The sequence below is a fragment of the Chiloscyllium plagiosum genome, unplaced genomic scaffold, assembly GCF_037043375.1.
Source record: "Chiloscyllium plagiosum isolate Xiang-an unplaced genomic scaffold, Cpla_swu_hap1 HiC_scaffold_35, whole genome shotgun sequence".
In the NCBI taxonomy this organism is placed as follows: Eukaryota; Metazoa; Chordata; class Chondrichthyes; order Orectolobiformes; family Hemiscylliidae; genus Chiloscyllium; species Chiloscyllium plagiosum.
The window spans coordinates 58,807,716-58,834,081 of record NW_028270173.1 but is presented as its reverse complement, the minus strand read 5'-3'; the positions used below and the strand labels follow the sequence as shown (position 1 = coordinate 58,834,081).

Sequence of the window (26,366 nt, the reverse complement as noted above, 5' to 3'; positions counted from 1 at the left end):
CTGGGATGTGCCCTCTTATGAGTTGGCGGTAAATCTAGTTTGGAAGAAAAATTGTGGAAAAAAGTGGATATCATTAATTAAGTTAAAAATCACACAACACCAGGCCACAGTCCAACAGGTTCAATTGGAAGCACTAGCCCCCGGAGCATCGCTCCCTCATCGGGTTCAACTACCACCTGCTGAAGGAGCGACGCTCCGAAAGCCAGTGTGCTTCCAACCAAACCTGCTGGACCACAACCTGGTGTTGTGTGACTTTTAACTTTGTACACCCCAGTCCAACACCGGCACCTCAAAATCATCATTAATTAAGGAATGGAAGGATAAAGCTGATAGAAAATGGAAAGATACTTTATTGGTCAGTATAGAGGGATTAGGGGTATGTACAGCAGATAGAACTCCCAAAAGTTGGAAGACATTAAAAGCTGAGTGCAAGTGGGTAGACAGAAGGTAAAAAAGGGAACAGAAAAAAAAAAAGTCAAGAGACCAAGGATGATATAGAAAAAACAGGAAGGATTAAAGCAGCAGCTCTGTCAAGAGAATCTAAGTTCTACCAGGGATCCCGAGCCTCTTTCTGGGATACTGACCCTATTTGAAGAGGGGGATGATACTGATAGAGATGAGGAATGGGGATGTTATCTTAGATTACCAGTACTTCCTGTAGACCCATCTACTACTACTGCACTACCCCCACCACCATACCAGGCTCCCAAGAGATCCAGTGTGGCTGAATGGATAAAAATGAATCCCAGAAGACAGATACCATCAGTGTACCTGGGTTAGTGGACTCCAAACTGCAGTGTCCAATGTGACAGTTACCAAATCCCAGAGTCGCTGATGATAGTAAGGATCCAACAATTGGAGTTTATGTCCCTTGGAAGCCTCAAGAAATGATAATGAACCAAGCTCCAGATCATAAGGAAAAACCAGCCCAATTCGCCCACTATGTCCAAAGGATGGTTCAAATGTATAATGCCACCCTCCCAAGATCTGTTTGCACTGTGCTGTATGATTTTATCACCTGAGGAAGTGACTAAATGGCAGGAACAAATGGGTGACTATGATCAGCGGGGACCAGTTCAAAGTCATGGTGTGTTCTTGCAGACCACTCTACAGACCTTACAAACTGCCCCACTACCAATTCTAATTAATCAGATCTTATGTCTTATTTGAATTTGAATCACAATCCGAAAAGAAAGCATGTTTAATTCAAAGACTAGTGAATCAGTTTAAATGCAACCTTACAATAACATCTCAGCCTCAGGTACAGAATGATTCAGTGCTTAAAAACAGAAATCTGCTCCTAGCTTAGAAATTATTCCAGGCCTAACATTGAAGAGATTCTGGCACAACGTGTCAGGAAGCCATTTTATGGTCAAAAGTTTGCCCTCCTTGCTAAGAAGCCATTTTGTAAAATAATTGTATCAGACATGTGAGCTGTGCAAGGTTACCTTATGAATTCTCCAATTAGCTCAGACTGGTACCTCTTTATGATAGGAACTTATCTCACTAGCAGGCGCCCAACTCAGCTGGGTATGTTTTTTCCACCTGATGAAAGGCTTAGGGCCTGTAGGAGTGATTAATCAAGCGTAGACAGATCTGTCAATTAACTTTTCTTCCTTACAAATTTTTGTCTTTCACTGTTATCTGTGTAATTAAGAACATGCAATGTTTTTGTAAACTTTTGTATAAAGGAAGCCACTGTATCAGTACATCAGAGCATTGATGTTATTAGTAAATAAAGGGGATGACTAAAATTAAACTAAACTGTCTGTAAGAGGTTTTATTCCAGACTTCCAAAGTGTACAATCTCCAGGACAAACCTAGAGAGAGGCTTTACAGGTCTGAGTCCACAAGAGATTCCCTGGGCCGTCTCAAATCTGTGATTTAACAATTTGGCGCTGTGAGCAGGGTTCCAACAAGGGCTACATTTGAGTGAAACTGGAAAAGAGGAGCTTCATCTAAGGGTCAGACCCGAGACCAATGGGCCCACAAGGTAAGATTATACCTTGATTGCTTTCGATCTGTATTGCTGTGTGTGTGGCTTCCCCAATTACACTAGCACAGTATCCAGACGGAACCCTAAATGGTCGCTTAAATAGGTACTAAATGTCAAGAATGTTTTGCAGAAATAATTAGTCTTGTTGTTCATGGTCGGGTTATCTTCTAAAATGTTCATTAGAGAGAGAGAGAGCGCGAGACAGAGACTATGTGCTAACTTTCGAGAGCTTGCAGAAAGTTTAACCCTTTGAGATTCAGTTTCTTTACACACTTATTTGTTGGTGAGTGAATGTTTGTGTTCTGTGTATGTGTTCTGTGCTTTGCTTTGTGGGTTTGGTGCCCCTGTGCTTCGCTCTGTGGGGTTAGAGGCCCCTGTGCTTTGCTCTGTGGGGTTAGAGGCCCCTGTGCTTTGCTCTGTGGGGTTAGAGGCCCCTGTGCTTTGCTCTGTGGGGTTAGAGGCCCCTGTGCTTTGCTCTGTGAGGTTAGAGGCCCCTGTGCTTTGCTCTGTGGGGTTGGTGCCCCTGTGCTTTGCTTTGTGGGGTTAGAGGCCCCTGTGCTTTGCTCTGTGGCGTTAGAGGCCCCTGTGCTTTGCTCTGTGGGGTTAGAGGCCCCTGTGCTTTGCTCTGTGGGGTTAGAGGCCCCTGTGCTTTGCTCTGTGAGGTTAGAGGCCCCTGTGCTTTGCTCTGTGGGGTTGGTGCCCCTGTGCTTTGCTTTGTGGGGTTAGAGGCCCCTGTGCTTTGCTCTGTGGCGTTAGAGGCCCCTGTGCTTTGCTCTGTGGCGTTAGAGGCCCCTGTGCTTTGCTTTGTGGGGTTAGAGGCCCCTGTGTTTTGCTCCGTGAGGTGAGAGGCCTCTGTGCTTTGCTCTATGGGGTTGGTGCCCCTGTGCTTTGCTTTGTGGGGTTAGAGGTCCCTGTGCTTTGCTCTGTGGGGTTAGAGGTCTCTGTGCTTTGCTCTGTGGGGTTGGTGCCCCTGTGCTTTGCTTTGTGGGGCTGGTGCCCCTGTGCTTCGCTCTGTGGGGTTAGAGGCCCCTGTGCTTTGCTTCGTGGGGTTAGAGGCCCCTGTGCTTTGCTCTGTGGGGTTGGTGCCCCTGTGCTTTGCTCTGTGGGGTTGGTGCCCCTGTGCTTTGCTTTGTGGGGTTAGTGTCCCTGTGCTTTGCTTTGTGGGGTTAGAGGCCCCTGTGCTTTGCTTTGTGGGGTTAGAGGCCCCTGTGCTTTGCTTTGTGGGGTTGGTGTCCCTGTACTTTGCTTTGTGGGGTTGGTGCCCCTGTGCTTTGCTCTGTGGGGTTGGTGTCCCTGTGCTTTGCTCTGTGGGGTTAGAGGCCCCTGTGCTTTGCTTTGTGGGGTTGGTGTCCCTGTACTTTGCTTTGTGGGGTTGGTGCCCCTGTGCTTTGCTCTGTGGGGTTGGTGTCCCTGTGCTTTGCTCTGTGGGGTTGGTGCCCCTGTGCTTTGCTTTGTGGGGCTGGTGTCCCTGTGCTTTGCTCTGTGGGGTTAGAGGCCCCTGTGCTTTGCTTTGTGGGGTTAGAGGCCCCTGTGCTTTGCTCTGTGGGGTTGGTGTCCCTGTGCTTTGCTCTGTGGGGTTGGTGCCCCTGTGCTTTGCTCTGTGGGGTTGGTGTCCCTGTGCTTTGCTCTGTGGGGTTGGTGCCCCTGTGCTTTGCTTTGTGGGGTTAGAGGCCCCTGTGCTTTGCTCTGTGGCGTTAGAGGCCCCTGTGCTTTGCTCTGTGGGGTTAGAGGCCCCTGTGCTTTGCTCTGTGGGGTTAGAGGCCCCTGTGCTTTGCTCTGTGAGGTTAGAGGCCCCTGTGCTTTGCTCTGTGGGGTTGGTGCCCCTGTGCTTTGCTTTGTGGGGTTAGAGGCCCCTGTGCTTTGCTCTGTGGCGTTAGAGGCCCCTGTGCTTTGCTCTGTGGCGTTAGAGGCCCCTGTGCTTTGCTTTGTGGGGTTAGAGGCCCCTGTGTTTTGCTCCGTGAGGTGAGAGGCCTCTGTGCTTTGCTCTATGGGGTTGGTGCCCCTGTGCTTTGCTTTGTGGGGTTAGAGGTCCCTGTGCTTTGCTCTGTGGGGTTAGAGGTCTCTGTGCTTTGCTCTGTGGGGTTGGTGCCCCTGTGCTTTGCTTTGTGGGGCTGGTGCCCCTGTGCTTCGCTCTGTGGGGTTAGAGGCCCCTGTGCTTTGCTTCGTGGGGTTAGAGGCCCCTGTGCTTTGCTCTGTGGGGTTGGTGCCCCTGTGCTTTGCTCTGTGGGGTTGGTGCCCCTGTGCTTTGCTTTGTGGGGTTAGTGTCCCTGTGCTTTGCTTTGTGGGGTTAGAGGCCCCTGTGCTTTGCTTTGTGGGGTTAGAGGCCCCTGTGCTTTGCTTTGTGGGGTTGGTGTCCCTGTACTTTGCTTTGTGGGGTTGGTGCCCCTGTGCTTTGCTCTGTGGGGTTGGTGTCCCTGTGCTTTGCTCTGTGGGGTTAGAGGCCCCTGTGCTTTGCTTTGTGGGGTTGGTGTCCCTGTACTTTGCTTTGTGGGGTTGGTGCCCCTGTGCTTTGCTCTGTGGGGTTGGTGTCCCTGTGCTTTGCTCTGTGGGGTTGGTGCCCCTGTGCTTTGCTTTGTGGGGCTGGTGTCCCTGTGCTTTGCTCTGTGGGGTTAGAGGCCCCTGTGCTTTGCTTTGTGGGGTTAGAGGCCCCTGTGCTTTGCTCTGTGGGGTTGGTGTCCCTGTGCTTTGCTCTGTGGGGTTGGTGCCCCTGTGCTTTGCTCTGTGGGGTTGGTGTCCCTGTGCTTTGCTCTATGGGGTTGGTGCCCCTGTGCTTCGCTCTGTGGGGTTAGAGGCCCCTGTGCTTTGCTCTGTGGGGTTGGTGCCCCTGTGCTTTGCTCTATGGGGTTGGTGCCCCTGTGCTTCGCTCTGTGGGGTTAGAGGCCCCTGTGCTTTGCTCTGTGGCGTTAGAGGCCCCTGTGCTTTGCTCTGTGGGGTTAGAGGCCCCTGTGCTTTGCTTTGTGGGGTTGGTGTCCCTGTGCTTTGCTCTGTGGGGTTAGAGGCCCCTGTGCTTTGCTCTGTGGGGTTGGTGCCCCTGTGCTTTGCTCTGTGAGGTTAGAGGCCCCTGTGCTTTGCTCTGTTGCGTTAGAGGCCCCTGTGCTTTGCTCTGTGGGGTTAGAGTCGCCTATGCTTTGCTCTGTGGGGTTAGAGGCCCCTGTGCTTTGCTCTGTGGGGTTGGTGCCCCTGTGCTTTGCTTTGTGGGGTTAGAGGCCCCTGTGCTTTGCTCTGTGGGGTTAGAGGCCCCTGTGCTTTGCTCTGTGGGGTTGGTGTCCCTGTACTTTGCTCTGTGGGGTTGGTGTCCCTGTGCTTTGCTTTGTGGGGTTGGTGCCCCTGTGCTTTGCTTTGTGGGGTTAGAGGCCCTAATAGATCAGTAGTTTTGTGAAGATTTAATGTAGGTAAGATAAATAAGGGTACTACCCGAGATAAGATGAAAGACAAATGGCCTGTAACAGAAATAATAAATCTGTATCCTAATTATGAGAAATAATTAAGGAAAATATCAGCTGCAGCTACTCAACAAAAATAAGGATTGGCCTCTAGGAAGCACACATGATTTAACGCTACTCATTAAAATTGAACAAGGGATTTGGGGAAAAAAGAAAGGGAAGTAAGCAGAAAGAAGCCTTATCAGCATGGAAAAGGTAGCTCGGAAAAGTGGGAAAAACCCATGCAATCATCATGGAGACAAAACTGTATTAAAAGGGGAACTAGTCCATTAACTGAGGAAGGAACTGAACTAGATTGGACAGAACTAAAACACAAATGTGAAGCACATGATTTAGAAGCAGAATTGAAATTGGCTAGGGAGAAAATAGAAAAAAAAAGGAAAGCAAAGAATCACAGCCTCAGCTGAAACATCAGGGGCCTCAATGAAAAGGAAAACCGGTGAACAAGAACAGGCTGCAGCTGCACAGGACCGGACGAATGACAGAGACTGTTCCTTATACCCCACCCTCCCTTCTCCCAAAGACCTATTACTAAAGTATCCTGATCCATCTGTGGATGAGGAATGGGATTCTGATTTGGAGAAGGAAATATCTTATGCCTCTCCTGCTGTCAGCTGAACTCCTCAAAACTCTCCCACAGTACGGCCAAAGAGAACACCCTTCATAAAACAAAACATCGCCTGAATCTCCCTCTCCCTACTCTGAGGACTAAATGTGCTGAGGCCCATGCCCTTCCCCCAACGAATCATTTTTCCCTGTGTTCGGAGTGTTACAATTGCACTGATGAGTGAAGTTAAGGCCACTGATTTTGATCAATCTAACTGCTGCTTTTAAAACCAGTGCGTACTCTTTAACCAAACGGTGAAAGAAAATGATGTACTGCTGAAAGAACCAAAATCATGCTAGTTTTTCAAAAATAAATTTCGGTTTGACTTTAAAACAACCAGAGGTGCAAAGTTAAATTTAAACTAGTACAATTCAAAATTCCGATTAGAAGGATGAGGCCACTGTACAGGTTGGCAGTTACAACCCTGCCTCCTAGTTAGTATTTACAGACAGCCTGTGGCATTCTACTGGTACCACATTTAATTAATTTGGGACGGCACAGTGGCTCAGTGGTTAGCACTGCTGCTTCACAGCACCAGGGTCCCAAGTTCAACTCCAGCCTGAGGCGACTGTCTGTGTGGAGTTTTGCACATTCTCCCCGTGTCTGCGTGGGTTTCCTCCGGGTGTTCCGGTTTCCTCCCACTGTCCAAAGATGTGCAGGTCAGGTGAATTGGCCATGCTAAATTGCCCATAGTGTTAGGTGCATTAGTCAGAGGGAAATGGGTCTGGGTGGGTTACTCGGTGTGGAATGGTTGGGCCAAAGTGCCTGTTTCCACACTGTAGGGAATCTAATCTAATTCAGGATGAAAGTACACATGGCTTCTACACGATTATTTTAAAACTTCACCCAGGTTCTCCTAACTATCCATTCTATGGTATTGGCTGCCGCTAATATAACTTTACATCAAAATGTAGAAGTCTGTACCTCCCATGCTACTGTATCCTTGCTTACTTCTAAACTTACTCCACTCAGTATCCGCTTCTCTCCTTTAAATACTGCTCTAACATTAACCCCGCTACATTCCTGCAGGAATAACCGCTTGAACTGCCTGATCCTCCCATGATTGTGTCCTCATAAATGACCTTGTTACTAAACCACATCCTGATCTTACGGATCTGGCTCTTGTTAACCCAGACCTTACACTTTATGTCAGTGGTTCTTCTTCTATCTCTCCAAAGGGCAAACACATATCAGGATATGCAATTGTCACTTTGTTCCTTACAACAGAAGCTTATTCTGTTGACCCACCCTGTTCTGCCCAGCAAGCTGAGCTCCTTGCTCTCATCTGTATCTGCATACTTGCTGAAGGAAAGTCAGCTAATATTGATACTGATTCCCGCTACACCTTTGGATGTGCCCATGATTTTGGTCAACTCTGGCAGCAGTGCAGTTTCCTTACCTCATCAGGAACCCTATCCTCAATGTTACCTTTGTTGCTCATCTCCTCAGTGCTATTCAACTTCTCTCAATTGGTAATTATCCAATGTTCTGCTCACTCCTCTGGTGCTTCCGATGTCACTAAAGGCAACTGCTAAGAAAGCAGCTTTTGAGCAAAAAGACATGGTTACTCAAATGACGAATGGGAAACCAAAGGGAGACTCTCCTATTTCCTGTTCTGACAACCTGACCATGCCTCACCTAGAGCAAATACAGACCTATCAGGGGGATGCCTTTGATAAGGAAAAACAAGGATGGATGAACCATGGTTGTTATGAAAGTAGTTACAATAAGCTTTGGGGTTACGCCAGACATGTCTGCCTGACTCACTTCTGCCTATCCTAGTTGATTATGTTCACACACATACGCATGTCGAGAAGGAGGGAATGGTGGACAGAAATCACCAAACTTGGTGGAATCCCCACCTGCAAGAAAAAGCAAAACAATCAGCTGCAAATTGCCTAATTTGTCAAAAACATTATCCCGGGAAAGGAGTAAAGTGTCCACCAGGTGAAACTTCCTTGCCAAGTGCACATTTTGATACTATCCAGTTAGATTTTATAGAGTTACCTAGATGCTATTGTTACAAGTATTGCTTAGTGATATTTAGTAAATAGATTGAAGCTTATCCTGTACTGACTGCACAGCAATAACTACTGTAAAATTCTACCAAGGGAAATCATACCCAGATCTGGAATACCAGTAACGGGTCTCTGCTGATAATCGCCCCCACTCCTGTGCGGAGCTAAACACGAAACTATGTAAGAGCTTGAATATGAATCAATAATTCCACTGTGCAATCATCCCCAAGCAGCAGGAATTGTAGAAAGAGCCAATAAGTACCCTAAAAGGTCAGCTAGGCAAGTTGGTAGAAGAAACAGGCCTTAATTGGATGCAAGTACTCCCAATTGCCCTTTTTAATATTACAACCATGACACAGAAAAGGACGGGATTCTCGGCGGCTGAACTAATGTCTAGAAAGCCCCTGAGGACTCCCTGGTCTGCACCATTAACTGCTAAACACCCTGTTGATGTGCATATCATGGCAGAAGAGATGCACAGGTACCTGATTAAGCTAACCAAAGCAATGCAATCTTATCATCAACAGGTCAAAGAAGCCTATTGAGTACCAGGGAAGGAAGAAGAAAGAGCTATAGTAATTAACAAGACAAGCTGGAAAGATGAAGAAAGACCAAAAATACTATGCACTCCTAATTCTCCTTCTGTTACTAATGGTTTCTTTATTCAAGCTAAACCCCCAGATCCATGTATTACCTGCTCACTCTTCCATCATTCTGATGTCCTTACCACTTTTCACCCTCCACCATGAAATGTCTGAAGTAGATGATGAATGGACCCCCCACCAACATGTGAATCAGTAGATGCTTTCAGATTTCAGTGAAATAACATCGAGCTGATGGGAGCCCAGACCATTGTATCAACATAGAAGAACAAACAGTCTCTTCAAGCCTCCATGTTCACTCAGAAGTGATGTTGTTGAGTATTTAACTTCACTTCAGACAAAAATATGTTTGCAGGAGCAGATGATGCAAACACCACAGTATATTGGTCTAGTGAGATACCCATGAACTGAAATATAGGTCATTCTGCTATAACAAGCGTTTGACAAATTGGGGACGCTGTTTCTATATTGCTTATAATGCAATTCCAGCGCCATTAGTTTAAATGGTGCTACTATTACGTATTTTTCTTATAACACAGGATTGCACAAGAACTGAATTACTGTGTAATGGCAGAACTGACTGGACAGCAGACAGGATAGAGCTCGCACGACTCAACACCAGATTGGTCAGAATAACATCACCTTGAAGAGATCCCTGCTCCCTCTATGCCACTTGCTTCTCTCTATGAACTCTTGTGCAGCCACTCTGCTCTGGTACCATTTTGAGGTTATAACCCGCTCTCTCTTGAGGGTAAGCCTGCCTGAGAGACTACTTCACAGTTTGATGGTAAACGGTGAGGGGGAAATCACACTGCTCTGACTGAATGCCTAATCATTGTCTAACATCTTACAGAACAACAGAAAGCAGCTTGCATTTACATAACACCTTTAAAAAGTTCAACATCCAAACTATCCCAATGGGAGACTTCAGGATTTGAGCATGACACAGTGACACTCCAGTGTAATAATGAAAGCCATCTTTCAGAGGGAATGTTAAACAGAGGCCCCTTCTGCTCTCTATCTCTCTCGCTCTCTCACCTGAATCTAAAAGATCCAATGGCCCCATTTTAAAAATGGCACTATTTTAAAGCAAAACAGGACAGTTATCCCTGGTCCCTAAGTGTCGAGTGTTAGTTCAGCATCTGCAGACCTCACTTTCTCCTCAACAAATCAACACCACCAAAAGACAAATTATCTGGTCATTCTCATGTTGCTGATTGTGAAGCTTGTTTTGCACACATTGACAATCATATTTTCATGTCACCACAGAGATCACACATCAAAAGGACTTCACATTGCTTTGGGACATTATGTGGTTGTCAAAGACAATTTTTTTGGTATCACACACAGAAATTAACAATAGGAAATCAGTAAGAATCCTCAGACATGCTGCACCTCCCAGATAATTACACCTCACCTTCTCATATTCAGGAAAATATGAGAAAACTCATATCCACAAAACTCAGCCTGGAAATCAGAGGGAAATGCTTCCAATAAACACACTCAATATCCAACACACAGCTCCAGTCAAACAGTTCAGCACAAAGCACCGAGTAAACAGCTCTCTCAGCTGGATCTTCTCACACAGCATAAGGGACATTTCCACCCGTGACTGCCCACAGGATAGTCAGACTGCCTGAAGATTGGTGTGGATATTATAGGATACAATTTGTATAAAAGCTGCTCCTTCACTCACCATCTCCTCACTTGGTTTTCAGTTCCTATAGGAAGTGAACCAGCTCTGGAAGAGGAAGAGGAGACAATGTGCAGAGTGGGTGGGCTCTCGGATTGACGTCTCTCACAGTCAATCCAAATATTTCTGGAGCAACATGAGTTTCCAGAAACTTGGGAAACTGACCGGGAAAATGGAGGTGACTTTGAGGGCTCGGTAGTGATTCTGTTCCTAAGTGTACCTGTGCTTGAAGAAATACTGAGATTCAGAGATGGACTCTATGGCTGCAGGTGAGACCTGGGGAGTGATTTCTCATTCATTGCCACACCTCTCCGTTGTCCATCTGCTGATGCCATACCCCATGCCTACTCTTGCTCTCTCTAAGCTCAGTGTAAAAGATCTCATGGCAGTATTTAAAGCAGAACACGATATCTGGTAATGCTAATTTATCAATCATTCGATTGCAAGGATGGAATAGTTCTTTTGAAGAGCGGACGATCACATCAGACTGAAAGGAGAGCAGGACAATATCTAATCAGGACGAACATGAGAATAATATCAGCAAACATTGGACCACGACTGAAATTTGGTTGATTAGCAGAGTTGTTGGAACAGGCGATGGTTCACATGGACACGATGTGTTCATAGAGAGAGTAAAGGGAGATAGGAGACAAATGAGACAAACAGTTTAGGGCTTGGGGGGAAGGAGCATGAATGGAAGATTGCTCGGGGGATTAGTTAAAAGATGGAAAATGGAGCAGAGATTTAAAGTAATGGGTGGAAGGATTAGTGAGGAGTTGAGAGTAATTCTTTTCACCAGCATGTGGTGAAGATCTGGAACTCTGTCTAAAAGGGTGATAGAGGCAGAAATCATAGAGTCATAGAGATGTACAAGATGGAAACAGACCCTTTGGTCCAACCTGTCCATGCCGACCAGATATCCCAACCCAATCTAGTCCCACCTGCCAGCACCCAGCCCATATCCCTCCAAATCCTTCCTATTCATATACCCATCCAAATGCCTCTTAAATGTTGCAATTGTACCAGCCTCCACCACATCCTCTGGCAGCACATTCCATACATGTACCATCCTCTGCGTCAAAACGTTGCCCCTTAGGTCTCTTTTATATCTTTGACCCTCTCACTCTAAATTTATGCCCTCTAGTTCTGGACTCCCCGACCCCAGGGAAAAGACTTTGCCTATTTACCCTATCCATGCACCTCATAATTTTATAAACCTCTATAAGGTCAGCCCTTCGCCTCCGACGCTCCAGGGAAAACAGCCCCAACCTGTTCAGCCTCTCCCTATAGCTCAAATCCTCCAACCCTGGCAACATCCTTGTAAATCTTTTCTGAACCCTTTCAAGTTTCACAACGTCTTTCCGATAGGAAGGAGACCAGAATTGCAAGCAATGTTCCAACAGTGGCCTAACCAATGTCCTGTACAGCCGCAACATGACCTCCCAACTCCTGTACTCAATACTCTGACCAATAAAGATGAGGGGCTTTTGCCCGAAACGTCGATTTTGCCTGTCCTCGGATGCTGCCTGAATTGCTGTGCTCTTCCAGCACCACTGATCCAGAATCTGGTTTCCAGCATCTGCAGTCATTGTTTTTACCCCAATAAAGGAAAGCATACCAAATGCCTTCTTCACTATCCTATCTACCTGCGAATCCACTTTCAAGGAGCTATGAACCTGCACTGCAAGGTCTCTTTGTTCAGCAACACTCCCCAAATGCAGCACCTCGCATTTATCTGAATTAAACTCGTATCTGCCACTTCTCAGCCCATTAGCCCATCTGGTAAAAGTCCTGTTGTAATCTGAGGTAACCCTCTTTGCTGTCCACTACACCTCCAATTTTGGTGTCATCTGCAAACTTACTAACTGTACCTCTTATGTTCACATCCACATCATTTATATAAATGACAAAAAATAGAAGACCCAGCACCGATCCTTGTGGCACTCCACTGGTCACAGGCCTCCAGTCTGAAAAACAACCCTCCACCACCACCCTCTGTCTTCTACCTTTCAGCCAGTTCTGTATCCAAATGGCTAGTTCTCCCTGTATTCCATGAGATCTCACCTTGCTAATCACTCTCCCATGGGGAACCTTGTCGAACGCCTTACTGAAGTCCTCAACATCTTTTAAAAAACACTCAGATATGAACATTTCCATTATAATCTCCACATCTGCACTGTCCCATCAGATACTCACAAAGGAGTTCTGGCATGGGTTAGATAAAAAGTCAAGCTCCATCTAAACTTTGCCCGGAGTGTTGGATTAACCTGGATCACTCATATCCGGATCAGGATCAAGATTCTCTCACCTCAGTCACTCGGACTGTCCTGTATCACCTTACTGTCATTGAATGGTGCATTTGACAGCAGGACCCAGTCAAGCTGGAAGCACTCTAGTCACAGTGCATTTAGTGATGGGAGGGGCACTGCAGCTCAGTTTATTTGAGGAAAACCAGGTATTTTCAGACGTTATATAAAATAAAGAACTGGGAATGCTGGAAATCTGAAAGAGAAACAAAAATTGCTGACAAAATTCAGCAGGTCTGGCCACCTCTGTGGGAAGAAAGCAGAGTTAAGATTGCAAGTTCAGACGCTGTTCATCAGAACTGATAGCAGCTAGTTATGCTGAAGGAGAGGTTTGATGATGGTGGGAAAGTGAGGTGAACAGATAGATAGAAATGGATAGAGAAATATGAAAGGGGTCAGTAAATGAGCGGATTATAGATGGCAGGACAAAAGAGAAGCAAAATAAGTAATAATGAGAGCTAAGGATAGTTTGTACTGTAAGCAAACAATGTAATATGATAATAGGCCTGAACATAGGTGAAAATGGATTGGCCGTGCTCAAAGCAATCCAAGTTATAACATGACTGGGTGTGGGGCTGGGTAAAAAAAACATGGAAGGATGAATTAGGCTCTGAAGTTATTGAACTCAACATTGAGTTCCAGAGGCTACAGCATCACCAAGTGGAAAATGAGATGCTGCTCTTCAAGTTTGTGCTTCAACATCAAGTTTAACCCTATTTATGTACACTGATCCCATGTTCATTTTACTTAAAACTCCCATTCACTCCCAATGATATGATATTCATTTTACACAAAATCTCATTCATTCCCATTAATCCCATGTTCATTTTATTCAAAACCATTCACTTTCACTGAAACCATGTTCATTTTATTTAAAAACTCATTCTGTTCCACTGACATAATATTCTTTTTACACGAAACCATATTTACACTCATGTGATCCCATGTTCATTTACACAAAACTCATTGACTCCCACTAATCCCATGTTTGTTTTTTAAAAAAACACCATTCAATTCCACTAATTTCATGTTCATTTTGTGCAAAAGCCCCATTCTCTTACCCTGACATGATGTCTTTTTTACATAAAACCTTATTCATTCTCATTGATCCCATTTCATTTCATACAATTCTAAAATCATATCATTTTATATGATTAATGAAAGAATTCCTGATGAAGAACTTATGCTTGAAACACCGACTCTCCTGTTCCTTGGATGCTGCCTGATTGGCTGTGCTTTTCCAGCACCACACTCTTCGACATATGATAAGTGAAGCTGATTAGTGATGGCTGTATTACGACTTAGACAGACAACTAAATCAAACTTACCCCTCTGTTCACAAAACAGCAAAATTAAAACTTTCAACAATCCTCAAAATTGACTAAGTGGATCCTAACCAAACTCTCTTGAATAAATTTATAAGTAATCGATTCCAAACACTAGGGTTATAGCTTAAAACATTTAGCCTGTGACTTAAACTTTTGTTTTCAGCCCCATTCATGTAAAAGGTAGACAGATAAACAAACAGTTAAGTGATGAATTAAAAAAAGAACATAATGAAACAAAAGCAATAATCAGTCTATAAACACTGGATTTGAAAAAAGTATGGGTCTTTTGGGGAAAATTTAAGTGAGCGAATTTTAAGGACAATTATGGCAGATAATGCAGTGGTATGCTCCCCCAGTTGGATGTGGGAGTCTCGGGAACAGTTTATTTTCCCTGGAGACTATGTCTGCAGGAGGTGTATTTGGATCCATCTCCCGGACTGAAGGCCTGTGACCATAATGTGACTCAGTCGTCCGTCTACACCCAGACGGAAGAGACCTCAGATATTCTCCCAATATGAGTTCCTTGGAGTAGGCACGGGGAACTCAATTTAAATGAGGTTGAGAATCCAGTCAAAGAATTGATACAGTCTAAGGAGAGGGCCCCTCCTAGACTTGGTCTTTCAAAAACCAAGACCTTTTACAATTCTAATTTTAAAGGGTCTTTTAAACTAATACAAGAGCTTGGAAGCAAGAAAGAGGCGAACACCCCAGCAGATATCAGTACTGGGTCGACTTTCATCTGTAATTTATATAAACTTTTTAGATGAGACTTTAAGAGGCATGGTTAGTAAGTTTGTCAATGACACTTAAATTGGTGGTAGAGTTCTAAGATTTTCAAAGATTATAAAGTGATCAATTGGGCATGTAGAGTTTAATTTGGATAAATGCGAGGTATTGTATTTTGGTAAAACATACAAGAGCAGGTAATGGTAGGGCCCTGGATAGCATTGTTGAACAGAGAGACCAAGAGATTCAGGTACATCATTCTTAGAAAGTTGCATCACAGGCAGACAGGGTGGTTAAGAAGGCATTTAGCACTCTTACCTTCGTTGCTCAGACCATTGAGTATAGGAGTTGGGAAGTCATATTGAGGTTGTACAGAACATTGGTGTGGCCACCTTTGGAGTACTGTGTACAGTTTGATTGCCCTGCCATTGGAAGGATATTATTAAGTTGGAGAGGGTTCAGCAAATGGCCTGTTTCCACACTGCAGGGATTCTGTGGATACGATTTACCACGGTGTTGCCAGGATTGCAGGGTTTGATTTGTAAGGATAGCATGGATAGGCTAGGACATTTTCACTGGAACATAGGATGTTGACGGATGACCTTATAGAGATTTCTAAAATCATGAGGGGCAAAGATAAGGTGAATTGCAAAGGTCTTTCCCAAGGGTAGTTGAGTTCAAAACTAGAGAGCATATTTTTAAAGTGAGAGCAGAAAATTTTGAAAAGAACCTGAGAAGCAACTTTTTCAAACAGAGTGGTTCATGTGTGAAATGAATTGCCAGAGGAAGTTAAAAGACATTTTGATAGGTACATGAATAGGAAAGGCCTAGAGGGATACAGCCAAGCACAGGCAAGTGGGATTAGTTTAGTTTGGGAAACTTTGTTGGCATGGACAAGTTGGACCGAAGGGTCTGTTTCTGTCCTGTATGAGGCTATGACTCTAAAATGGGCCAGACTACTTAAGAAATTTTCAAAATGCATATATGGTTGTTTCTTGGTCAATTTCTGAACATTTCTGAACCAGCTTTTCAATTCACTTTGAGGAAGTTTGAGTAATACTTAGTTTCTATTCTTTGAACTTCCAGTAACTGATAATGGGAGGTTAGGCACATGGTGGCACCAACAGCTAAACCTCTTCTGTCAGTTCTGAACCTATTCTGAACACAAGTTCAAAATAGTCCCAAACCTTTGGCTCCTCCCTCTGTTTGACTATTACGTTCTTTTCCTGACCTGCTGGCACCACTACCCAGATACTGACCTTGTTAATGGTCAAACATGTGCTATTTGGTTAACCATGCTCCTTTGCCTGAAGTTCAAGTGTCTATTGAGTTCTTTGATCAAGAATCAACTGTATTAACCTCCAGGCCTGAAAGCTGATCAATACTGTAACTCAGTCAACACATGAAGAACTCAAACCAAAGGATTAAGGTTAACTGTAACTGATCAGTTATATAGAATAAAAATTATTGATCAAACAATCAGTTAGTATCAGATATTTAAGCTAAGTTTCACCACCAAATTTCCTATAATTGCAATGATATTTCTGGGACATCCGAATCACTGGAGCACAATCCACAAAGCCTTATGACTTACTGAGCCAAATACTATGGTTGCATTGATGAATGTAATGAAGACTTCCTGGTGTTCCCAATATCTTTCTTGGATTTGTCTGGCAACAAAGACAACGTTGGAGGTTCCTCTGGAAGATCTAAACCCAGGTCAAAGTTCTAAATGATGTCTATATCACTTGATCCACGTAGGGGACTGATGCTGCTGGACAGATCATCGAGCAGTTTGATCATTGATGAACATCCACCCAGCACTAAAACATCACAAGAACCAAGAGAAAGTCCAAGAGGAAAACGACCAAATGTCTTAGCCCAAAAACAGCCTGACTGAAGACAGGAATTCTACGTGCAGCTCACAACCCAATCAGAACAATCTTCATACGCTCAGACTCATTTCCCAAACAGTGGAATCAATATAAAATCAGCTGGACTGAACTCCTGTGTCCAAACCACTGGGTTTGAGCATCATCACCAGGACTGACTCAGAGAACCTGATGCTCAAATGTGATCTCCTGGAATGAATTGATCACCCTTCATTGCCAGGCAGAATGACCCAAGGAACAACTCAGCATTTCAACAGCACGAGGTTGACACCCAAAGACAAATCCACAAGATAAATGACATGGGAACAGAAAATCTGACAAATTCAACAACATGCTGATCGTGACATTGAAAAGTGTTCAAGTCACCAGGGTCATATCAAAACCAAGGGCAAATAAACAAAATTCCCTTCATTTCTAGGATGCTGTTTCTCTTCTTAAAGATTCCTTCCACATTCCAAAGATGTGCAGGCCAGGTGAATTGGCCATGCTAAATTGTCCATAGTGTTAGGTGCATTACTCAGAGGGGGGTGGGTTACTCTTTGGAGGCTCGGTGTGGACTTGTTGGGCTGAAGGGCCTGTTTCCACATTCTAGGGAATCTAGTCTAATCTAATATACTGACATGCTAACTGTGAGACACCAGTTTGACTTGGTGCCAGCCATTCATTGTGGGCGGCACGGTGGCACAGTGGTTAGCACTGTTGCCTCACAGTGCCAGAGACCCGGGTTCAATTCCCACCTCAGGCAACTGTCTGGGTGGAGTATGCACATTCTCCCAGTGTCTGTGTGGATTTCCTCTGGGTGCTCCGGTTTCCTCCCACAGTCCAAAAAATGTGCAGGTTAGGTGAATTGGCCATGCTAGAGTGCCCGCACTGTTAGGTGAAGGGATTAATGTAGGGGAATGGGGCTTGGTGGGTTGTTCTTCGGAAGGTCGGTGTGGACTTGTTGGGCCGAAGGGCCTGTTTCCACACTGTAAGTAATCTAATCTAATGACTATGCTATCCATTAACACTGGAGGGATCATTTTCAGAACTCAGCCGTGAATCCTCCAGAATTCCACAGTATCATAAATGCTGGTCTTCAGCCAATTCAATTCATATCAAGAAACAGCTGAACCACTGGATACTGCAAAAGATATACAGACCCTGACAACATTCCAGCAATACTTGCCGCACCCCTTGCCAAGTTAGAACACTGGCATACATCCAACAATGTGGGAAAATGCCCAGGTATGTTCTGTACACAAAAAAGCAGGACAAATTCAATCTGGCCAATTACCACCGCAACAGTCTCCTCTCGATCATCACGAAAGTAATTGAAGGTGGCACCAACAGTGCTATCAAGCAGCACCTGCTCAGCAATAGCCTGCTCAGTTTAGGTTCTGCCAGGGCCACTCAGCTCCTGACCTCATTACAGCCTTGGTTCAAACATGGTCAAAATAACTGAATTGCAGATGTGAGGTGACAGTGACAGCCCTCAACATCAAGGCTGCATTTGACAGTGTGTGACATGAAGGAGCCTGAGCAAAACAACAGTCAGTGGGAATCAGGGAGTAAACTTTCTGCTGATTGGAGACAAACTTGGTACATAAATGCCAGGCAATGACCATCTCCAACAAGGCAGAATCTAACCACTCCCACTTGGAATTTAATGGCATTACTATCACTGAAACCTGCACTATCAACGTCCTGGGAGCTACCATCAACCAGAAAATTGAACAGAATTATCCATTTAAATACCATGTCTACAAGAGAAGGTCAGAAACTAGGAATCCTGCAGTGAGTAATTCATCTCTTGATTCCCCAGACCCTGTTGACCATCGACACAGTACAAGTCAGAGGTATGATGGAATACTCCACACTTGCCTGGATAAGTGATGTTCCAGTAACACTCAAGAAGTTTGGCACCATCCAGGATGAAGCAGTCCACTTTATTGGTACCACATCCATGAATGTTTACTCTCTCCACCGCTAATGCTTAGTAGCAGCAATGTGTATTGTATACCACCTACAAGATGCACTGCAGAAATTCACCAGGTTTCCTTAGACAGCACCTTTCAAATCCATGACCACATCCATCTAGAAGGGCAAGAGAATTACAGGGAAAATGAAAGGTATCTGCAAGTTGAGCTTTAATGCAAATTATCCCATTCTACCTTTAAAATTCTCGGAGAATAGCATTGTCAGTCAGTGTGGGACCCGCACTGGATGGGTTTCACTGCAGCAGTCTACAATTGGAAAATCTGCCTTTCACCAGGAAGACCGCTGCATGTGGAGAAACAATAGCCTCAACTTTCACAGAATCTGACACCATCAAAAAGTTCCCCAAAACCTGCTGCCATACAGTATCTAAACTGACACCAAGTCTTGTTCATTTCTCAGTCCCAACATTACAAGCTGTTTCGCCAGTCTCCCACAGGGAGGGGAAATGCAGGCTGAAGGAGCATCCTCCTTGATGCACAGTTCAAGGCCAGATATAGCCATTCTACTCTGCTGTGGTGCCAGGTCGAGGTTATAAACACTGTTTCACTTTATGAGTCTGTACCTGTACTGGGAGACTGCTTCACAGTGAGGGACAGTTGAATATTGAACCATGAAAGGAATCACAGTGTTCCAAATGAATGCCTGACTTTTTACACAATAGTAATTTACAACAACTTCCATTGATATGGGACTGTTAACATAGTTCAGTATCCCAAGATGTTTTGCAAGAATATTAATAATATTTTACAGTGAGGCACATCAGTTAATATTTGTGCAGGTGTCTAAAAATTTAAAAAGGTAGATTTAAGTGGTATCTTCAGGAGGAAAGGCACATGTAAAGATGGAATGGTTTAGAGAGGGTATTCAACAGCTTACACCAACAGAATAAAATCAAGGATGTCATGTTTGGAATTAGCAAAATGCAGGTGTTTTGGAGGCTTGTTAGGCTGGAGGACATTTCAGAGAGGGAAGATGATGACCATGAAATAATTTGTTAACAAGATTTAATGGAGATGTTGCTTGATTGGCAGCCTACTGATTAGTGAATGGATCTTGGTGTCAATTAGAACCTGGACTGCAGTATTTTGGAGGAGCTCCGGTTTACAGAGCAAGATGTGAGAGCAACCAGGGAATCACTGGAATACTCAATCTAGAGCCTATAAAAGATGGATGAGATTCTTAGCAGCAGATGAGTTGAGGCAGTGTGTCACTGGTCTCTCCTGTGGGTGAATCTTGTCCCTTTCCTGTGCACGTTGTCCTGTTCCTGACCAACATTGAGAAATAATATTGAGCCATGGATGGTATTGGAGAAACTTTCATAGAATCATACAAAGCCACAGGATAGATTGACACAGGAGTTGGTCAGAGCCACACTATCAGAGAAGCCATCTTTCAGACGAGGTGATTGGCATTATTTGGAAGAATCCCTCAATCAGCAGCAGTAATGAACAGATCATTATCACCTTGCAGTTTGTGGGAGCTTGTTGTGCACACATTGGCTGCTGCGCTTCCTACATTACAACAGTGAACACACTTCAAAAAGTACTTAATTGGCTGCAAAGTACTTTTTAGTACCAAGATTGTGAAAGTTTATTAATGCCACTCTTTCTTTCTTAGACAAAGATTATGCATCCTATGAATAAGAAATTATAAACCCACTGACATAGAATATATCCCAGTCCACACGCACTGAGTGTACATGACTCTTATGTCAGCTCCTGAGTTTTTCAGTGTATAGGAACACACCATACTGACACATCAGGTAGTTTGGCTAATGTTAAATGTCATTTATTGAGAGTTAAAAATCTATACAGAAGATTAAGGAACAGCAATATTGAACAATATTTAACCAAACTAAATGCACTAAAAATGACTTAAGATATTTCCCAGAATATGAAATGAATCTTGGAAGAGTATAGGGCCTGGTTAAAAGGTGAACACTGTGATTACATCGACATATGATGGGCTGAGGGAACTCAGGTCTGTTGAGGCTCATCCCCACTCCCTCCCCATACTCAGGATAGTAGTCCCCCCAGACAGGAGAGTACAAATTTTCCCCGTGGTATTAGTCAAACACCCATCACTTGAAGGGGATCTTCTGTAATTCACATTCCCAACTAAAGCTGGGTTCAGTTCTAACCCATATCCACTCCAGACAGCTGGCTCACTTCTTGAACACACATTCATGTCAGGGGAAATGTACGCGTGTGTGTATGTTTTGGTGGATGTGTGGAAGATTTGTCACACATCTCATACCTGAAAGGTTCCTCACAATGTGGATTTTCTGGTGCTTCAGGAGATCAGAGGACTGAGTACTCATCACAACATTTTACCTGATTGATTCTCCCCATGTAAATCTCCTGATAGCCTAGGAGCGTAAAGATGTTGTGGAAGCTTTACTACCCACTTGCACGTTAATAGGTACTACCTTGTGTGAATGATCTGGTGACACACCAGGCTTGATGATTGTTCAAAGCCCTTGTTACACACCTCACACTTAAATCGACTGTGCTCCTTGTGAATCCTTTGGTGCCTCAGGAGGTCAGAAGATTGGGTGAAAGCCTTCTCACAACTCTCACATCTGTACGGTTTCTCTCCTGTGTGAATGCTGTGGTGCATCAGAAGCCTGGTCGATGTTGTAAAAGCTTTATCACAAACCTTACATTTGAAGGGTTTGTCCCCTGTGTGAACTGCTTGATGTCTCAGAATATTTGATAATTGGGTGAATGCTTTGTCACACACTTTGCATGTGAATGGCTTCTCCCCTGTGTGAATACGTTGATGTACACGGAGGTTCATTGAGTGGGAGAATGATTTGTCACACACCTTGCATGTGAATGGTTTCTCTCCCGTGTGAATATGTTGGTGGGCGCGAAGGTTCGAGGATCGGGAAAAGGATTTGTTGCACACCTTACATGTGAATGGTTTTTCCCCTGTATGAATACGTTGGTGTGCATGGAGATTCGATGACTGTGAGAAGGATTTGCTACACATCTCACATTTGAAGGGTTTCTCCCCTGTATGAATCCTTTGGTGTGTCAGAAGTTCAGTACATTGTGTGAAAGACATCTCACAGAATTCACACTTGAAGGGTTTCTCTCCTGTGTGAATGCTGTGGTGCATCAGAAGCCTGGTCGATGTTGTGAAAGATTTATCACAAACCTCACATTTGAAGGGTTTTTCTCCTGTGTGGATTGTCTGATGGACCAGCAGGTGTGATAACTGTGTGAAAGCTTTGTCACACACCTCACAGGTGAATGGTTTCTCTCCTGTGTGAATGCGTTGGTGAACCCGGAGGTTCATTAAGTATGGGAATGATTTGTTGCAGACTTGGCATGTAAATGGTTTCTCCCCTGTGTGAATGCGTCGGTGTTCATGAAGGTTCGACAACCATGAAAATGATTTGTCACAAATCTCACACGTAAATGGTTTGTCCCCAGTGTGAATACGCTCGTGTTGTCGGAGGTTCGATAATCGGGAGAAAGATTTGTCACAAACTTCACATCTGAATGGTTTCTCGCCGGTATGAATACGTTGGTGTTCACGGAGTGTTGATGAATATCCAAACGATTTACTGCAAATCCTGCACGTGAATGGTTTCTCCCCTGTGTGAATGCGTTGGTGTACACGGAGGTTTGATGACTGCGAGAAGGACCTATTGCAGACCTCACATGAGAACGCCTTCTCCCCACTATAAATGCTTTCATCTGTGTGGAGATTCGAGGCTTGTCCAAAATCTTGGTCATATATCTTACATTCAAATAGATTCTCTTCCATGGCTCAGTTCAAAAGATGCACTTTAGGTGTTGGACAATATTGAGACATCATGGGACCCTCCTCACAAGCCTCTTACATAAACACGCTCTCACTGCAGGAATGAGTCAGGGGTTCATGAGGCTCAATGAATGATTCAAACGCTCTCCACACTTAGAGATGCTCACACCTTTCCCAGCCTCTCCTTGATCGACTGCCCATAGTTACATTTTCAGAATGGTTCGCTTTGATGGAAGGCTCCACACCACTGATAGTTTCAGATCTGATGATATAATGAAATTTCCCCTGACCTGACAGATTTACTGTTCCAATCTTCTAGTTATTCATCAATGTTTCAAAGGGACTGAATATCTTCCCACAATTGTGCAGTTATTCCTTGGGTGATGGTCAGGATTTATCAGCAAAGTCTGTCATCTCTGTATTCTCTAGTGTAGTACGGTGCAATCCTTCTGTAAAACAGAAAAAGGAAACATGATTTCCTCCAGCTCCTATGCTTTGCTTTGTTGAAAGGGCTGACTCCACAATGAGTCCCAGTCTGCTATTGCCCTATGTGGCAGAATCAGATGCAAGCCCCCTCTTTTTCTTCACTTGACTGTCACACATCCTTTGTTTCTGGCAAGGAGACTAGATAATGATCAGGAGCAAACAATGTGGCTACTTTCTTTTCTCCACCCATAACCCCATCTTCCTAGGCACCATAAGGGAAAGACCGAAAAGCGGAGTGTAAAACATGCTCCAAATTGCAATGACTGCATGTTGTGACGGTGAAGACCAGTTTAACCCTTAGAATATGTCCTTAATATTAAAAAACACTTAAGATAAACATTAATTCAATGGAGATTTAGAAACTTCTCTCATTTATTTTGCCAAAAAAAAACACACTGAGCAAGAAGTGGGAGAAGCTGAGGAAAGTATTGGTTAGTGTAGCTGATTGAAAGGTTTTGATTTACCCTAGGAAATTAGATACACTGCACTCGCTCAGACTGCACATCTCAAATTTAGCTGTCAGCCACCACACTGGTCAAAACAATCAAATCCAAGCCCAGGCATTTGGGAAGGGCTGAGGCCTTCAGGTAAAACCTTTAAAAGAGGCATTAAAGACTTTTCAACAGATATTTTCAATAAGTGTGTCTTCAGGAGTGGCAACTGAGTGCTATGGTGTTGGATTACTAATCCAGTGATTGAGACTTAAAATCCAACTATGGAAAGTTACAAACAGAATTATAGAGAGAAACAGGCAGTTTGATCCAATTTGTCCATACAAGTGTTCATATTTCACGTGAATCTCCTCTCACCCTATCAGCAGATCCTTCTGTTCCTTTTTACTTCATCTGCCTATCTGGTTTTCCTTAAAGATAAGTAGAAAAATAGGTAGCACAGTGGCTCAGTGGTTAACACTGTAGCCTCACAGCAGCAGGGACCCTGTTTCGATTCCTTGGGTGACTGTCTGTGTGGAGTTTGCACATTCTCCCAGTGTCTGCGTGGGTTTCCTCCAGTTTTCCCCTACTATCCAGAAGATGTGCAGGTCAGGTGGATTTGCCTTGCTAAATTGTCCATAGTGTGAGGCGCATTAGTCAGAGGGAAATGGGTCAGGGTGGGTTGATCTTCGGAGGGTCGGTGTGGACTTGTTGGGCCAAAGGGCCTGTTTCCACATTGTAGGGAATCTAATCTATTCTAATCTCTGCTCTTTATTTCATGTTATGAAGTTGAAGGCATGAACTATACCTTTAAGAGAGAGTGAATGCTGTTCTGCACTAAGAGCTTACAAGAGCAGTCTCAGACTGCACTAGAAAATTGAAAAAAATGTAACATTTAGCTGTGAAATAGATAGCTGAGTTGGTTGCTGTTTTGACAACAATTTGAATTTAACTAATCAGTTTAAATTATGCCCAAAATACTAAAACCCAATCAAGTTTGAACTTAGTGTTTTTTTTGCCAGCATCGAACCAATGAAACAATCTGACGTTGAGGCAGGCATTTTGAAAGTCTGACAGAGCAACTGCCATTGAAGCACTCTCTATCAAAGGTACCTTTTCATACGAAATATATTCGCAGTAAAAGAAAGATGATGACCCAGGGAGATCTTCAGCCGGAAGAAGACGATAGCCACTGTGTGGTTTTGAAATTGAGTTGATGTAATTTAAATAAGTATTTTATTGGAACAGTATATTGTTATAGAGTTGGAGGCAGATAATAAGCAGTTAAGAGAAAGTGGGAGGCTTAGAGTTGTGAATAGTTGTTGGTTAATGTTCACTTTGAGAGTTAAAGAATAAATTGATATTATTTTCTTTAAATAGTGGAATTTAGGAGTTTCTGTTGCTCATATTTTAACAGATTACAAGGCGAGGTGAGCTTTTCTAAGCGTTTGGTTTAATTAACAGAAGGGTTCACCGCCATTTTGTAACACGCAGCCACTCCATGTTGTGAAATGCAATTTAATAAATCTTGCAATTTGTCGACATGATTCAAAATTGAAGTGACACAACTACCATTGGTTTGCCTAGTCTACATGTGACGCCAGTCCCACACAACATGGTTGACCTAAACTGCCCTTTGAAGTAGCTGACCAAACAATGATGAAATTACCACAAAGTCCAACAATAAGATGAAAATCAGATTGATCTGGACAAGCCTGACATTATGTAAAAATAAGCTGAAGGTGATTTCAGCCCAGAGAAATCTGTAAAATCTCTCTTACCAAGGTCTAACGACAAGTCTCCAAGTGAGAAGAGCTGCCCCATAGACTGGTGAAGTAGCAGTGATACTCACTGAATTGCATCAATCTGGAAACATCCCAGACTCCACTGTTACCACTGATAAGCAGGATGCTGTGGATGCTAGAAATATGAAATAAAAACAGAAAATGCATTTAAAACTCAAAGGATCTATGAAGAGAGAGAAACAGAGTTAACATTTCAGGTCTGCGACCTTTTATCATGGGGAAAGTTGAAGATGAAATAGGTTTTAAATGAGAGGTGAGTGGGATAGAAAGAAGGATTGTGATAGAGGTGGGGGTAAGACATCCAAGATTGAATTACATGAAAGTGAATCCTCCAGAGTCAAAAGAAATGGACATGTGGCAAGAAAAAAAACAAAAGATTGCTGAGAGCAGATGCTGCTGACTGAAAGAACAAACACAAACAAGCAAAGAAAATGAAACAAACTGGGAAACACAGTTCACAGCCGGAAATTATGGAACTCACTATTGAGTTCTATCATCCTAATGTTGGGAGTGGGGCAGAGTCTTCAATTGAGGAAAATTATGTTGTGGAGGGTTGAATCATTAGAACAGATGTGTTGGAAACAGGAACTGCATTGTTGCAGTTAAATACATCTGATCAGCCAGTTACACTCTTGATATTCAATTCAACAATTTCAGACCGTAAACTCTGTCCCCTTTTGTTCCTTTTCTTTGCTTGTTACATTATTTGTTCTTTCAGTCCACAGCACCTGCTCTTGGTCCATCTTTTGTTTCTTTTTTGCCCCATTTGCCTTTGAACCAATAATGTCTGTTATTCAATGTCTCCTGTCTTTCACCTGTCCCACCCACACTTCATTTAACTTTAACTTATCCCAGTCATGGTGAAAACTTTAAACCTATTTCTCTCTCCTTGCAGGTGCTGCTTGACCTGCTCAGCTTTTCCAGAATTTTCTGTTTTATTTCATTCTTAACCATGTTGGAGTTCAACGCAGACAGAAGTGTTTTCAATATTCAAAAATATCAAGCGGATGATTAAACCCGATCTCCTCCTCACCCTCTCATATTCAGGAATGAGCCAGCAACAAAACGTAGCCTGGAAATCAGAGGGAAATGCTCCCAATAAATACACTCAATATCCAATACACAGCTCCAGTCACACAGTTCAGCACAAAGCACCGAGTAAACAGCTCTCTCAGCTGGATCTTCTCACACAGTATAAAGGACATTTCCACCCCTGACTGCCCACAGGATAGTCAGTCTGCCTGAAGCTTGGTATTATGGGATACAATTTGTATAAAAG

The 26,366-nt window shown here is 43.8% G+C and overlaps 2 protein-coding genes and 1 long non-coding RNA gene across 5 annotated transcripts in view; 1 reads left to right on the top strand and 2 right to left on the bottom strand.

Annotated features, from left to right (window-relative positions):
• Positions 1-1,788: 1,788 nt before the first annotated feature.
• Positions 1,789-26,366, top strand: LOC148140976 (uncharacterized). 2 transcript variants are annotated; one of them, XR_015752938.1, is made up of 3 exons: positions 1,789-1,993; positions 24,305-24,391; positions 25,983-26,366. It is a non-coding gene; the product is annotated as an uncharacterized LOC148140976 (long non-coding RNA). The 2 variants fall into 2 exon arrangements; XR_015752939.1 differs by lacking the exon at positions 1,789-1,993 and adding an exon at positions 10,448-10,628.
• On the bottom strand, positions 20,355-22,373 carry LOC148140977 (uncharacterized). Its single transcript, XM_087978733.1, has one exon. The coding sequence runs from the start codon at positions 22,366-22,368 to the stop codon at positions 21,016-21,018; it is 1,353 nt and encodes a 450-aa protein (XP_087834859.1). The 5' UTR covers positions 22,369-22,373; the 3' UTR covers positions 20,355-21,015.
• The window catches only part of LOC122541593 (uncharacterized), a 43,033-nt gene continuing 39,343 nt past the window's right edge, over positions 22,677-26,366 (bottom strand). The window contains exons 4-5 of one of the 2 annotated variants that reach the window (XR_015752921.1): positions 25,064-25,202; positions 22,677-22,814 (exon numbers count right to left, since the gene is read on the bottom strand). Coding sequence is in view for 1 of the 2 variants with exons in the window: in XM_087978754.1 (XP_087834880.1) it covers positions 25,144-25,202 (59 nt within the window). In the remaining variant the exon portion in view is untranslated. The remainder of the gene's footprint in view (positions 22,815-25,063; positions 25,203-26,366) is intronic. The other variant, XM_087978754.1, reaches the window with a different exon arrangement.

Bases quoted from the DNA above. Each gene is read 5' to 3' on its own strand.
- LOC148140977 (XM_087978733.1), bottom strand. From the start codon at position 22,368: ATGGAAGAGAATCTATTTGAATGTAAGATATATGACCAAGATTTTGGA.